This window comes from Hyperolius riggenbachi, chromosome 2 (genome assembly GCF_040937935.1).
Source record: "Hyperolius riggenbachi isolate aHypRig1 chromosome 2, aHypRig1.pri, whole genome shotgun sequence".
NCBI classification, from domain to species: domain Eukaryota; kingdom Metazoa; phylum Chordata; class Amphibia; order Anura; family Hyperoliidae; genus Hyperolius; species Hyperolius riggenbachi.
In genome coordinates, this window is record NC_090647.1 from 156,069,000 (window position 1) to 156,085,506 (window position 16,507).

General features: G+C 43.2%; 1 protein-coding gene across 5 annotated transcripts in view; it reads left to right on the top strand.

Annotated features, from left to right (window-relative positions):
- Positions 1–283: 283 nt before the first annotated feature.
- The window catches only part of SUCLA2 (succinate-CoA ligase ADP-forming subunit beta), a 599,900-nt gene continuing 583,676 nt past the window's right edge, over positions 284–16,507 (top strand). For 3 of the 5 annotated variants that reach the window (XR_011026128.1, XR_011026129.1, XM_068267736.1), the window contains exon 1: positions 285–439. Coding sequence is in view for 3 of the 5 variants with exons in the window: in XM_068267736.1 (XP_068123837.1) it covers positions 356–439 (84 nt within the window). In the remaining 2 variants the exon portion in view is untranslated. Of the gene's footprint in view, positions 440–16,507 lie in introns of all 5 variants that reach the window. The other 2 variants (XM_068267735.1, XM_068267734.1) reach the window with 2 other exon arrangements.

The following is a 16,507-nucleotide window of genomic DNA, read 5'->3' on the forward strand; positions in this document are numbered from 1 at the left end:
CTTGATTGATTGACAACTGCAGGAATGTTCTGCGGAGGCAAAAGGAACGGCCAGAATGCAGTTTGCACCCCAGTATTGAAAAGTCTTCCCAGGTTTCTATGACAAAGTTTACAGGCAGACTGCTGACTACCAATCACTGTCCGCGCTGCAGCCGCTCTAGAGCTAGCCTAGACCAAGAACTGGCATTGCCTACCATAGAGTATGACCTTCTACCCACAGCAGCGGATGGAGCGCCTCACCAGCGCAACCACCTCCGTAGCAGCAAGCTGCCGCTCTATCCCTCCCGCTCGCTGGTAGCGGCGGTTACGCCTGCGTGTGTGAAGTTGAATGTCGAGGTGTGTCTGACCGAGACAACATGGCGGCCTCCATAATGTACAGCCGGCTGTCAGCGGGACTGAGGAGTCGGGCGCCCCGGGCTGCGCTCGGCTGTGCTGCACAGGTAACTGCGCCGCAGTGATGGCCGGTTGGGAGGATCGTGTTGGGGGCCGCGTCTCTTCAGCTAGCTGCCAGCCTTTGTAGCTGCAGAAGTTGGAGTTCAAACTGACATGACTTCAGTGAAGGACTATGTGGTGGAATAAGTGTTTAAAAGTGTTTTGTTAACTCAGTTGTGTCAGTAGCAAGCTGCACATTGAGGACCAGGCACACCAAGTGTTATATTATCAACTGACAGCTGATTGGCTGCGTTCATACTGTCACTACTGAACTCATTGTTTACCTGAGGTTCCCAGCTGTCATGCATTTAAAGGGTTGCTGTGTTATCGTTGTAGCAACATATCAAGCCTTTAGCATTAACTCCATTAAATTGGATGGATTAAGATCATTCTTATGATACATGATCATACCTGATTTCTTTATTGTAGTTTTTGTTGGTTTTAAATCCAGTTTGGCTAAAAGTTTTCTTTTAACATAAATGGCAAGTTCAACTTTTTACAAATATGGACTTCATTTAGCTCTCACTTTTCTACTTAGTGCTATGACTTCACTATAAAATCAATTACTTCTAGCAACATATGGTATACCTTGCAATCGTTTATTCAATAGTTTTGCCATCATGTACTCTTTTGACTTTCTGATGACACAACTATAGATGGAATGTCTCTGACAGACTTTCAAATCCAAAGCTCATAAAAATAAGATGCAAATAATTCTGAGTTGAGGCAGAATTTCTTCTGATGAACGATCGTTCCCCGATCCACCTGGCAAAATTGCAATAATGAGAAACGAATGACGGATGGGAACAATTGTTTAAATGATTGTTCTAATGATTGGTCTTGCTGTGATCCGACACAATGGTCGTTCAAAACAAACGATCGTTACGAGTAGTCTGGAATGAATTTTCATTAAACTATGTTACGTGATATGCCAAAAATGATTGTTCGCACAATTGTTAGGAGATGAACAATCATGCAGTGAGTATGGACCTTTAGCTTGTTTCCAGAGATAGATAAATATATCATATTAAATGGAACCAGCCACAATTCTTTCCACAGCATTCTAAAGATTTACATTCTACACCCCATATGGAGGGGTTTAACTAATACTAACCATTGCTGGGCCTACTCTGAGGTGTGGCTATTTCATGGCTTCCTGCGTTGACGTGTTTTTAAAATGATTACAAACTGTCTTTTGTATTTTCTGACACAATTTAAAGAGAGTTTAAGTATAATTGGGAGTGTTGTACTTTTTACAAAAGGGAAAAAGAAAAAAACCAATAGTCCTTTTTGGGGTCATCCACTTCACCCCTCCACAAGCTTGAAGTATATAGAAAGGATTTTTTGAGAAAAACTCGTACAAAATCTTCAAAGTACAAAAATATCAAAAAGTTTTATTGACACAAATTTCCAAGAAATTCCATTAAAATTCTCTATGAAAGATTCCTTGCAGGTGCTTCAAATACAAATTATGTAGCACAGACATGTAGTTCATTCATACACTTAATGCAATCTAAAAAGGGCAACGACACGCTCGTTTCGTGCCCAACAGGACCCTTCACCAGGCCGAGTTGCAGAAAGTATTATCTATAGAAAAAACACATGAACAGTTACATGTAAATAATGTTATTGTGTAAATCTGTTTCCACCACCTCACAGAGAAAAATAAACCAAAGAGTGAAAGAAAGACACAGTGTATACACTGAAAACCGTATACGCGGTCTTCGACACTTGTCTAGAAAAAAAGTGTGTCAACAAAGAAAAAAGACACACATAAAGACATAAGAAGAAAGCAGTGTATGGACCTGGCGTATCAAGAACCATGCGGACTAGTAAATATCAGTCCGCAAAGAACGCCTAAGATCCAAAGGCGATAAAGCACATAGTAGAATATAGCATGGCAACGGGCCCAAAAGGTCTGTAAATATCGACCTCATTGTTGCCATGGAAACACAGTACATAGGATAAAAATACACATCATAAATGTGTTTCTGCAAACATGTTAGCCCTGTGTGCAGTGCACGGTTGGAACACCAAAAAGAAAGGCAAGGAAACATCTGAACCGACCAGATGTAATTTACACCTTAAAAAAAGGCACAAAATGACATAAGAAGATAGCAAACAGCCAGGAGTAAAGAGATCTCTAGCTAACCGCCCCAGTATAACACAATATTACACAGTCCTGTTCACACAACCATTAGCCCAAGCAGTACACAGCATAGAGATGCAAAAAATGGCAATAGAAAACAATAGAGCAGATTAGTTTCTGGGCCTTCCATATAACCACCCCCAATATTGACAGCCAACAAACCTACCAACCATCATAACCATGTCCAAGCTTCAATGTCATCACAGGATATAAACAGCATAAGTAAAGATGGAATAACGTATGTCTAAAGAGATACAAAAAAATCACTGATACTTACAACCCCAATGGCTGTCCTGATATCACGAAGATCTGACATGCTGCAAACATGGGAGTGCACGGAGTAATGGCTGCTGATGGTTTAAATAGCGAGCACCAGCGTCTACAGTTCATCAGAGCGCATGTCTATGGGCGGGGAATCGGAGAGGGACACGTCAGCAACATCTGATGTAGATGAAGAGTCAGGGGGAGTGGCTGCGTCCAGCGTCCGCTGATAGTGGCGCTGGAACGCAAATAAGGAGGGCCGGATCTGACGTCAGCCAAAACCGGAAGTGATGCAAACAGCATCACTCCGGCAACAAACAAGCAACAACATGTGACGTGAGCAGGGCAAGGGGAAGACTGCGTCCAGCGTCAACTAATAGTGGCGCTGAGACGCAAATAGAGGAGGCCGGATACAACAACGGCCAAACAACAGTAAGCTTGCGCGCCACACTGGAGCGCAAACGAAAAGCATCCTATATATATGAGGGGTAATAGTATGCTTTTCGTTTGCGCTCCAGTGTGGCGCGCAACAATGAGGTCGATATTTACAGACCTTTTGGGCCCGTTGCCATGCTATATTCTACCATGTGCTTTATCGCCTTTAGATCTTAGGCGTTCTTTGCGTACTGATATTTACTAGTCCGCATGGTTCTTGATACGCCAGGTCCATACATTGCTTTCTTCTTATGTCTTTATGTGTCTTTTTTCTTTGTTGACACACTTTTTTTCTAGACAAGTGTCGAAGACCGCGTATACGGTTTTCAGTGTATACACTGTGTCTTTCTTTCACTCTTTGGTTTCTTTTTCTCTGTGAGGTGGTGGAAACAGATTTATACAATAACATTATTTACATGTAACTGTTCATGTGTTTTTTCTATAGATAATACTTTCTGCAACTCGGCCTGATGAAGGGTCCTGTTGGGCCCGAAACGAGCGTGTCGTTGCCCTTTTTAGATTGCATTAAGTGTATGAATGAACTACATGTCTGTGCTACATATTTTGTATTTGAAGCACCTGCAAGGAATCTTTCTTAGAGAATTTTAATGGAATTTCTTGGAAATTTGTGTCAAAACTTTTTGATATTTTTGTACTTTGAAGATTTTGTACGAGTTTTTCTCAAAAAATCCTTTCTATATACTTCAAACAATTTAAAGAGATCCAGAAGTGTTTTTTTTTTTAAATAAAAAATGGATACTTCAGTAGAGGGAATCCTCTGCATCATTCTTGATAGTGATGGGAATTCTGGCTCTTCTCAGAGAATCAGCTCTTCTGAATCTGCTCCCATTAAAGAGCCGGCTCTTACGGCTCTGAATTGGCTCTTTATTAAATATCACTAGACACCACTCAGAATCAGAGTAAAAGCCCCGCCCCGTCTCCATGACAACTCCAGACTGCTTCTCTGACTGGGGCAATCCCTCCTGCTACTGCTCTGCTCCGCCCCATACACTCCTACAAGCTGCAAGAGGAGGACTATATCTCCCAGCATGCCTCAGCGCCCTTTATTACAGAGCAAATCAGAGCTGTGCGGGGCAGCTGAGGCATCGGCTCTTTTAAAACTGAGAACTGTCTCTTGTCGTTCGCAGCAAAGAGCCGGCTCGTTCCCGAACGACCCATCACTAATTCTTGAGCCCATCCTTTCCCACGCAGGGCCCCTCTAAACATGCCCAACAAGGCATACATTTGAAATCGGTGCCGGTAGACTTGGGTGCAGGATACAGCCGTTATATGGCTGATCCTGCTTCTGCACAAGTCCGGGCCATGTTAATTACTATTCCCCCTCCAGGCCGCCATGGATACTTGGGAATGATATAATTTGGCTTTCAGCGATTGCTGGAGGCTGAATTATTGTGTTTTATAAGCAACTTTGACTCCGTCTTTTGACAGAGCTGACGTTACTCACTGAGCAATGCTATAGAAGTGATTTCCTTTATAGTCTATGGTGGCGCCGGCTGCGCCCAAATCTAGCAGCGCTGAAAAGCACTGCTCCACCAACAAGAGCTTGTTAGCTGTGTTCTCGTGACTGTGCCACCATACTGCGCATGTGCGAATATAGTCTGCGACTGTGCAGTAAAGCCATGTGTGAACAGCTTTGTGCTACTGTGCAGGTGCAAACTGAATTTGCACATGCAGTATGACTGTGCTCATTCACAGACTGAAACACAGCCGTGAACAAGAAGCAGGTACTGGGCAGCAGCGGTGGGGTGAATGACAACATGAGAAGCCTCTACTTACAGTATGTTTCCCTTCGGCTGAGTTCACAATACACTGCAAAGCAGATGATGCAGAAACGGCGCAGTAAGCACATGCACTCAGGATGTGCTGACCATATTCACACTTGCGGTTTGCGTCTTCACCCGAGCGATTACCCGACTAATGCTACTAATGTTCTATTAAATATCTGTACTACGCAAACAATTCATTATATCATACATTTTTTTTCACTTCAGTGTCACTTAAAGCGGATTCGAGATGAAAAACTAACTATAACAAGTAACTTGTCTATATATCTTATCTAAAGTTTAGATAGTTTACACAGCAAATCTAGCTGCAAACAGCTTTAACCTTCCTGGCGGTAAGCCCGAGCTGAGCTCGGGGTAAGCCGCCGGAAGGCACTGCTCAGGCCCCGCTGGGCCGATTTGCATAATTTTTTTTTTTGCTGCACGCAGCTAGCACTTTGCTAGCTGCGTGCAGTGCCCGATCGCCGCCGCTACCCGCCGATTCGCCGCTATCCGTCGCGCCGCAGCCGCCCCCCCCCCAGACCCCGTGCGCTGCCTGGCCAATCAGTGCCAGGCAGCTCTATGGGGTGGATCGGAATCCCCTTTGACGTCACGACGTCGATGACGTCGGTGACGTCATCCCGCCCCGTCGCCATGGCGACGGGGGAAGCCCTCCGGGAGATCCCGTTCTTTGAACGGGATCTCCGGATCTCCGATCGCCGGCGGCGATCGGAGGGGCTGGGGGGATGCCGCTGAGCAGCGGCTATCATGTAGCGAGACTTTGTCTCGCTACATGAAAAAAAAAAAAAAAATTAAAAAAAAAAGATTTGCTGCCCCCTGGCGATTTTTTTGCAAACCGCCAGGAGGGTTAATAGAATATGAATAAATATATTATTTATTCCTGTGATACAATGAGGGCAGCCATGTTCTGTTTGTCACATTGTCACAGGCTGAGGGCTGGAGATGCTATAGCTTGCCTGTGTGTAAATTCAGTCCTCTCTCCTCCTCCCCTTTGCCTTTGAAATTTCTGGCTAGTAACCTCCTCCTGCCCAGACTGAGCTCCCATAAGCCCTTGCTACAGTGCCAAGGCCCTGTGAAAAAGCTGTGGACGAGGCTTTAGTTTATAAGGAATTAGAGTATTTAAACAAAACAAAAACAGTATTTGGCTAGACGAATGCCCTCTAAACTATATGAAAGGAACACGACTATGCAATGAGTAAAAGTTTATCTCGGATGCACTTTAAACACATCTCTCAAGTGGGATCACACACATAGCATGACATTAGCAATAGCTTTTCAAATCACAAGCAGTTACAAAAGGCTTAGAAAAGCATGCTAGTGGGTTTCAGCCCTCATAATTTAACTTAATAAAGTGTTATTTGCATTTTCACATATTGGTGCATGCTATTGAATATTCATAACTGGAAGTAGGGCTAGTTTTAGTTTTTTTTTTTTCTTTTTTTTCTTCTTCTTTATGCTCTCTAAATTTAACAACTTGCACACTGCTTTTGTTTCGGATTAATGGCGGAACTTTGCGCACATTATCTTTCAGTATTCCCACTTAGAAAAGCTAAGGAGCTTATACACAGACAAAACAATAATTGTGTTTGTAGAATGTCATATTTTGGCACTGCTGTGACTTGACTCTTTATTGTGCGATCCAATGCAAAATACAATTTTCATTACAACATAAACCATTGCATGCTAATGTTCTCTTGGAAACCGTAATGTTAGGTGTTAGGCTGTAGTAGTAGTAGTAGTAGTAGTAGTAGTAGTAGTACCGGGTATCCTCTATCCTTTTCTTCTCTATTGAACGGTACATGTTGCTTGGCTTTAGCCGACCAGTGAGTCTTTGTAGCGTTAGGGGGTAGTTCACAGGGGTGTCAAACGCAGCAACACAACGTTTGTTGTTTAAGCACTCTCCATTCAAAATAATAAGTGCTAAAAAGTGCTTTTTAAATGTCGGTGTTGACCGGGGGTCAAAACACAATACAGGGAAGTACAGCTGAAGGTTGGCAAATGCTTTTCTTCTAGGTAGCAGAAAAGCATTTGACATTGTCTAAGTGAGATGCCGCCCCTGCGTCTGAACCAGCTTTTAAAGAGGAACTTTACTGTATGCAACTTAAAGGGAACCTGAGATGAGAGGGATATGGAGTATGCCATATGTATTTCCTTTCAAGCAATGCACATTGCCTGACAGGCCTCCTGGTTCTGTGCCTCTAATACTTTTAGCCATAGACCCTGAACAAGCATGCAGCAGATCTGGTACTTGTTCCAGGGTTTAAACTCTACTTATGCCAGAAGATCAACAGGGCTTCCAGGCAACTGGCATTGTTAACCATGAAATAACTATGGCAGCCTCCATATCCCTTTCACCCCGGTTTCCCTTTTAAGTATGTAAATCAGGGTGTGGTACAGAGGGGTAAAACACTGACTAAATAACTTATCAATGAATCTAGAAAAAATAAGACATTTCAATAATTAAAAGTAACCAGAGGTGAAAGGGATATGGAGGCTGCCATCTTTATTTCCTTACAAACAATGCCAGTTGCCTGGCAGCCTTGTTGATCTTTTGGCATAAGTAGTGTCTTAGTCAAAACCCTGGAACACTGGAGCAAGCATATGGTTAATCCAGTAAAGTCTGAGTCATCTGAGTCACAGTACCTGATCTGCTGCATGCTTGTTCAGGGTGTATGGCTAAACATATTCGAGACACAGGATCAAGACTGCCAGGCAACGTTCATTGTTTAAAAGGAAATAAATATGGCAGACTCCATATCCCTCTCGCTTTGGATTCACCCTACATAAACATTTCTGCATTCAGCAAACTTAAAACATTAACCACTTCCCCACCACAAGTTTTTTTCCTCTAAAAAAAACTGTAAGCAATTTTTACATCATGCTCTTCCCATTCATTCGTCAATAATTTTATCACTACTTATCACACTGAAATGATCTATATATTGTTTTTTTTCCGCCACAAATTAGACCTTCTTAGGGTGATACTTTTTTTTTCTAAGAATTATTTTATATGCATTTTCCATGGAATAAAAAAAAAAAATGAAAATGTCATTATTTTTCAGTTTTCAGCCATTATAGTTTTAAAAATAAAAATGGTACTGTAGATAAAACCACACAATTGCCCAAGTTATTACAACATTTAAATTATGTTCCTAGTATTGTACAATGTATTGCAAAAATATTTTATTTTGAAATAAAGGTGTATTTTTTGTCTAGTGTGTTAATAAATTAATAATTACAAGCCCGCATTTGCAAAAATAACAGTAATATACCCTGACGTACATATTAAAAAAATCCCTTAGGTAACTATTTCTGTACTTATATATTTTTTTAATGATGTTACTATTTATTTTCATTTATACAAGTGCTTTGTTTTGCTAACTATGGAGTAGGGGAAAGGGGTTAATGACTAATAAAAGTGTGTGTGTGTGTGTGTGTGTGTGTGTGTGTGTGTGTGTGTGTGTGTGTGTGTGTGTGTGTGTGTGTGTGTGTGTATATGTATATGTACGTACAGGGAGAGTGCAGAATTATTAGGCAAGTTGTATTTTTGAGGAACAATTTTATTATTGAACAACAACCATGTTCTCAATGAACCCAAAAAACTCATTAATATCAAAGCTGAATATTTTTGAAAGTAGTTTTTAGTTTATTTTTAGTTTTAGCTATTTTAGGGGGATATCTGTGTGTGCAGGTGACTATTACTGTGCATAATTATTAGGCAACTTAACAAAAAACAAATATATACCCATTTCAATTATTTATTTTTACCAGTGAAACCAATATAACATCTCAACATTCACAAATATACATTTCTGACATTCAAAAACAAATCAGTGACCAATATAGCCACCTTTCTTTGCAAGGACACTCAAAAGCCTGCCATCCATGGATTCTGTCAGTGTTTTGATCTGTTCACCATCAACATTGCGTGCAGCAGCAACCACAGCCTCCCAGACACTGTTCAGAGAGGTACTGTTTTCCCTCCTTGTAAATCTCACATTTTATGATGGACCACAGGTTCTCAATGGGGTTCAGATCAGGTGAACAAGGAGGCGATGTCATTAGTTTTTCTTCTTTTATACCCTTTCTTGCCAGCCACGCTGTGGAGTACTTGGATGCGTGTGATGGAGCATTGTCCTGCATGAAAATCATGTTTTTCTTGAAGGATGCAGACTTCTTCCTCTACCACTGCTTGAAGAAGGTGTCTTCCAGAAACTGGCAGTAGGACTGAGAGTTGAGCTTGACTTCATCCTCAACCCGAAAAGGCCCCACAAGCTCATCTTTGATGATACCAGCCCAAACCAGTACTCCACCTCCACCTTGCTGGCGTCTCAGTTGGACTGGAGCTCTCTGTCCTTTACCAATCCAGCCACGGGTCCATCCATCTGGCCCATCAAGACTCACTCTCATTTCATCAGTCCGTAAAACCTTAGAAAAATCAGTCTTGAGATATTTCTTGGCCCAGTCTTGACGTTTCAGCTTGTGTGTCTTGTTCAGTGGTGGTCGTCTTTCAGCCTTTCTTACCTTGGCCATGTCTCTGAGTATTGCACACCTTGTGCTTTTGGGCACTCCAGTGATGTTGCAGTTCTGAAATATGGCCAAACTGGTGGCAAGTGGCATCTTGGCAGCTGCACGCTTGGCTTTTCTCAGTTCATGGGCAGTTATTTTGCGCCTTGGGTTTTCCACACGCTTCTTGCGACCCTGTTGACTATTTTGAATGAAACGCTTGATTGTTCGATGATCACGCTTCAGAAACTTTGCAATTTTTAGAGTGCTGCATCCCTTTGCAAGATATATCACTATTTTTGACTTTTCTGAGCCTTTCAAGTCCTTCTTTTGACCCATTTTGCCAAAGGAAAGGAAGTTGCCTAATAATTATGCACACCTGATATAGGGTGTTGTCATTAGACCACACCCCTTCTCATTACAGAGATGCACATCACCTAATATGCTTAATTGGTAGTAGGCTTTCAAGCCTATACAGCTTGGAGTAAGACAACATGCATAAAGAGGATGATGTGATCAAAATACTCATTTGCCTAATTATCCTGCACTCCCTGTATATGCATATGTATGTATGTATGTGGAATATGTGTATATATATATATAATTAGTGCCAGCTTTCATTCATTTCAGGCACTGTGATCAGCTTTGGGAACAGATATTCCTATTCCCCGATCACAGACCAGAGGGACCGAACGGGAGGGCAATCGAAAAGTTAAATACCCATAGCTACACCCCTGGTTATGTGAAATTTTCAAGGGTGTAGCCATGTTCTCTCCAGAATTATTTTACAACCGGGTGGGATGAAAAAGTACCCGGGTGGGGCAAGATGAGAGAATGCAGGGCCAGCGCTTCTCTGCACAATTCTGCTTACAGCAGAGGAGGAGGTGAGCCGATGACAGCCGGGTGGTCACCAAAACTAACCGGGTAGAGCACCCGGCTAAAAGAGCCTGGGCAGAACACTGGCGTGTAGATATACGTAGCAGCGGTTGATAAGTAGTTAGGGGATCTGTGAATTATAATGGTAACATTTTGTCTGAATAAGTTAATTGGTTGCTGCACACAGTCCTACAGCAGCAATTATGTTTTTGAAGGTCATAATTCTTGAAGGATTTGGAGAAATGATTACCTAGACAACTAAATGAGGTGGTGCTGGTTTCAAACTGATTGCGTTACTGTAGAAAAGCCTTTATTGTGTACAGACAACACTAATATGCAGCTCCATCACCCCATTCTGTGTATTTTTGTCATTTCTTTATATAATATCCCTGTGACACTGCGTCCGCTATGTCCCTGTGTCAGTGCTTTTTTGCACTCCGCATGTGCAGGGAGGGACCCAGAGACACTGAGGAGAGCTGAGGGAGGACGGGGCCAGAAGGGGCGGGCGTGTGTGTGCGTGCAATGGAGTGGTGACAGACCTAGCCCGTTTTTAAACTGGCTAAGGTCACTAGTCTAGAAGATAATTTTATATGGAGAACTTACACCAGTTTGACTCTTAGAAATACAGTAGAATCTAGTTTTATAGTAAACTCTGATAAAATAAACCTCTGGGTATAGTAAACCTAGTCCCCAGGTCTCGGCCATGCGCCTGTATGAATTTACACTGTATATTTATACATTGTTTATTCCAGGGCTGTGGAGTCGGTCCAAAAATCCACCGACTCCGACTCCTCAGTTTAGGATTCCACCGACTCAGACTCCTCGACCCCGACTCCTCTAAATTGCATATTACAATTTTGTTGATTAAAAGTATGTAACATGAAATTTGTCTCTAACTGCCAACGCTTAGGAATTTTACAAGACAGCTGAAGTGAGGATATGTAGACTACTATATTTATTCCCTTAAGACTAAAACTAGTCCTTGGTAAGAGTACTTGTAAAAGGTACAAACCGGAACAAAGAACATCTATCAGGCCCTAGGCAATGTAACTGTGGGTACATGTAAGAATGATGTGCAGGTACTCTGCAGGGGAATGAGGAGATTCTTCCTCTATTACACATTCTTCATGCACAATCTGAACAAGGTTTATGGGTGACAGACAACACCTCTGTGTTCAATGTGCACAACATTCTCAGTGGATTCCCTGCAGCTCTGTGGAGAGTGCATATGTACAGTATAGTACTACTGTGTAACAAAGTAAACCTGAGACAGATGAAATTAAAGTTTTATACATAACTGGGGCTTCCTCCAGCCGCCTTCAGGATAATCAGTCCCTCGTTGTCCTTCTCCACCACCTGGATCTTCTGCTATGAGTCCAGGTACTTGAGTCAGTCGGGCGTAGTGCACATGCACACACTCCGCCGCCAGGAGCATACTACACCTGTGCAGCACTATTGCGCAGGTGCAGAATGTACCTGACTGTGGGAGCGACATGCGGCCGGACAGCGCTGACTGGCTGAATTACCAGGACTCATAGCAGAAGATCCGGGTGGTGGAGCACAGCGAGGGACTGATTGGCCTGAAGGGGGCTGGAGGAAGCCCCAGGTATGTATAAAACTTGACTTTTCATCCGTTTCAGGTACCCTTTAATTTGTAGTCACCAAACCAAATTTTAACAACATATCAAAATATTTGATTTGATCAGCAAAGGGAGTGCATACATTTGCATAAATCGGCATCAATGCAGAATTATTTCCATCTCATTGACCATCTCTATTAGTGACACAGCTACACATCAGGCTTTATTCTTACAGCATAGATGTTATTTAGTATATATAAGAGATTCCTGTGTACACATCATATATACAGTCACAATCAGATATGTACCTTAAAAATACGGTGACTGCTTTATTGAAGCAGCACAAGTAACTAATTTTGATTGGTTTATTTCATTTTTGTGGACTAAGCACAGCTATTATTGTGTATATATACTGTATATACACATTATTTTTAATGACTATTATCTGAGAAATAGAACATTTTATTATATTTTCTATTTTAATTACAGTTACAAATTCATTAGGAGTCGGAGTCGGTGCATTTTTTTCACGACTCTGACTCCGACTCCAGACACCCAAAATTACTCTGACTCCGACTCCACAGCCCTGGTTTATTCATACAGGTGTGTGGCCAGGTCCCTTGTGTTTATTATAAAGGGCTTTTTACTAAAGTCGCATTACTACCTTCCATTGATATACAGTAAACTTAAATTTGTACCACATTTGGAATCATTTGAAATAAGCATGCAGCAAATCCAGTGAAACCCCTGATCTGCATATGCTTGTTCAGGGTCTGTGGCTTAAAAGTATTAGAGCCAGAGAATCAGTAGGATTGACAGTTAGCAATTACAATCATCACATAGGAATCAACATCCTCACCGGTTTAAGTATGTTTTACAGTACGTACAATATGTTTTTATGGTTTGCAGAAATTAAAATATGTAACGTACATCATTACAGTAAAACAATAAAGTTGTATTGTAGCTTGTCTGAGTAAGCAGATTTGCCATCTTGATCAATGAAAACTTCTGTAACATGTATATTGATAATGAAATAAGACAGGCAATGCTTTATGTTTAATAGTTTATTCAGCTGGTATACTTGATTTGCAGGTGAGGTATGAAATTGGTGGATTTGCACTCAAAGTGAAGGACAGCAGTGTGGAAATAAATATGCTATGCATGGTGCTGTAGTAGTTGCTTGTTTTCCTGCAGCTTGCATAGGGCAAATGAGGCAAAGGAATGGGGAGGGGGAGTGTTCTGTTGCCAAGACTGAGCTGTGTGTCCTTGTGCTGACATCTAAGATCAGCTGTCTTACAAGCAAATGCAGCTGGACTTTCTGCTCTGCTGTTAGATGTGCTGTTATAGTTAGGTTGTTAGCTGCTACAGTAAGTTGTACTCTAGAGACCAAGCATAACTTTGATATTCACTGATAATGATAATGTACCTTTGTTCATAGTGGCCTTCAGGCAGGGAACACACTTGACTGTTTTTGTGCGCGTTTTCTGCACAGAAAAACTGAGAACTCATGTTAATCAATGTGCTAGTGCACACTTACTGTGTTGTTCGCACGCAGAAAAAAAACTGACATTCTGCATGATGACTCTGCACATTTTGGCAGTTTCTGCTATCATTTACATCAGCTGCTGTGAAAAAAAAGCGCTCGTTTTCCTGCATGGAAACACACTTGGTGTGCAGAAAAAGTATGCAGAAAAACGCGCGCAGAAAACTGAAAGTCAAGTGTGTTCCCTGCCTCAAAATATTGACACACGTGTGACAGATCTGTGCAATTAATTCTTGGCAACTTTTTAACTAAAACTAAAGCCAGAGCTTTACGTGTTGGGGAAGATTAAAATAGATCTAGTCTTTATGTATTAAAGAGACTCTGTAACAACAAAAACCTCCCCTGGTGGGTACTCGCCTCGGGTGGGGGAAGCCTCCGGATCCTAATGAGGCTTCCCACGCCGTCCTCTGTCCCACGGGGGTCTCGCTGCAGCCCTCCGAACAGCCGGCGACAGAGCCGACTGTAGTTTCAATATTTACCTTTGCTGGCTACAGCGGGGGCGCTGTGGCGGCTTTCAGCACGGAAATAGACGGAAATACCCGATCTCCGTCGGGTCCGCTCTACTGCACAGGCTCCGGAAACTTGCGCCTGCGCAGTAGAGCAGACCCGACGGCGATCGGGTATTTCCACCTACTTCGTGTAAGAAAAAACGCAGAAGAGCCGCCGGCCATGAGCCAGCGGCAGGCGGCTCTTTCCGCGCACAGTGGCCACACACACGGAGAGGCAGCCTCCTCCTCTCAGCATGAGGCGGCTGTCTCCGTGCAGAAAGTTGCGGAGCGCGGAGAAACCGCCGCGTTGGACGTGGCGGTTAGCGCGCATACCCCCGCTGCAGAGACGCAGCGCGGGGCGGCTGTGGCTGGGACTCGTAGTCCCTCTAGTTTCAGAGTGACGCGCGCGCGCACTCAGGCAGGGAATTTATGGCAGCCAGAAAGGAGTCAGCTGACCAGGCTGGTCAACTGACTCTGGCTCCACTCGTCATTGGCAGGGCTGTGGAGTCGGTCCAAAAATCCACCGACTCCTCAGTTTAGGATTCCACCGACTCCGACTCCTCGACTCCAACTCCTCTAATTTGCATATTACAATTTTGTTGATTATCTGCCAACGCTTAGGAATTTTACAAGACAACTGAAGTGAGAAGGATATGTAGACTACTATATTTATTCCCTTTAGACTAAAACTAGTCCTTGGTAAGAGTACTTGTAAAAGGTACAAACCGGAACAAAGAACATATATCAGGCCCTAGGCAATGTAAGTGTGGGTACATGTAAGAATGATGTGCAGGTACTCTGCGGGGGAATGAGGAGATTGTAAACAGACAACACCTGTGTTTTCAGTGTGCACAGCATTCTCAGTGGATTCCCTGCAGCTCTGTGGGGAGTGCATATGTAGAGTATAGTACTACTGTGTAACAAAGTAAACCTGAGACAGCTGAAATTAAAGTTTTATACATACCTGGGGCTTCCTCCAGCCGCCTTCAGGATAATCAGTCCCTCGTTGTCCTCCACCACATGGATCTTCTGCTATGAGTCCAGGTACTTGAGCCAGTCGGGCGTAGTGCGCATGCACACACTCCGCCGCCAGGAGCATACTACACCTGTGCAGCACTATTGCGCAGGTGCAGAATGTTCCTGGTTGTGGGAGCGGCATGCGGCCGGACAGCGCTGACTGGCTGAATTACCAGGACTCATAGCAGAAGATCAGGGTGGTGGAGGACAGCGAGGGACTGATTAGCCTGAAAAGGGCTGGAGGAAGCCCCAGGTATGTATGAAACTTTACTTTTCATCCGTCTCAGTTACCCTTTAATTTGTAGTCACCAAACCAAATTTTAACAACATATCAAATTATTTGATTTCATCAGCAAAGGGAGTGCATACATTTGCATAAATCAGCATCAATGCAGAATTATTTCCATCTCGTTGACCATCTCTATTAGTGACACGGCTACACATCAGGCTTTATTCTTACAGCATAGATGTTATTTAGTATATATAAGAGATTTCTGTGTACACAGAGTCGGTGCATTTTTTTACAACTCCGACTCCAGGCACCCAAAATTGCCCGACTCCGACTCCACAGCCCTGGTCATTGGTCCAGCACTTAGGGAGGTGCTGGGGGGACACCAGTGTATATATACTGCTGCCTGGTCATTTCTCTGGTGTGTGGCGTTGCGATCACATATGTGGGAGCACCCAGATCCGTAGTCAGATCCGCAAGTGTGCCGGGACCAGCTGGAGCTGTAATCCTACACTTAGCTAGATTCTGTTGATAGCTAAAGTACTAATTTGATTGTGATTATCTGTTATGACCTATTGCCTGCTTGACCATTCTCCTGAACTCTGATCTTGTACTTCGATATTTCTGATACTCTGTTGCCGAACCCCGGCTCGTTTCTAGACTCTGTTTCTGCCTCCTGATTTTGTACCTTGATCTATCTGATACCCCGTTGCCGAAACCCTGCCTGTACCTTGACACCGCCTTTGCCTCCTGATCTTGTACCTTATCTGCCCGTGTGTGTATGACTTGGCTTGTCCGACCTCGAGAACCGACCTTGCTGTTAGAGGCGGTTCCTCGCGCTGTTAGTGACCCTTCCTCTTGAGGGTTACTTTCAGAATATCCTTCCTACTGTCAGCCTGACTCCTCCCGTCTTGGAGAGCTCAGGTTTGCGGAAGGAATCTGTGCAGTACTCCTTGCTGTACTGAGGCCTAGTCCTCTAAGTGTTACTGTCACACCAAAACACTACACTCTACTCAGGTGAACAGAGGTTAGCTAGTATATCGGATTATCGGGGATACTGCAGATCACTTATAATCTGGTATACATCTGTATTCCCCGTGATACTGCAGATCACCGGTAATCAGATCCTCTCTGTGCTTCACCGATCGTTACACTTCGGAGCCGACAGCCGTCAGAGCGCCTGCGCAGGA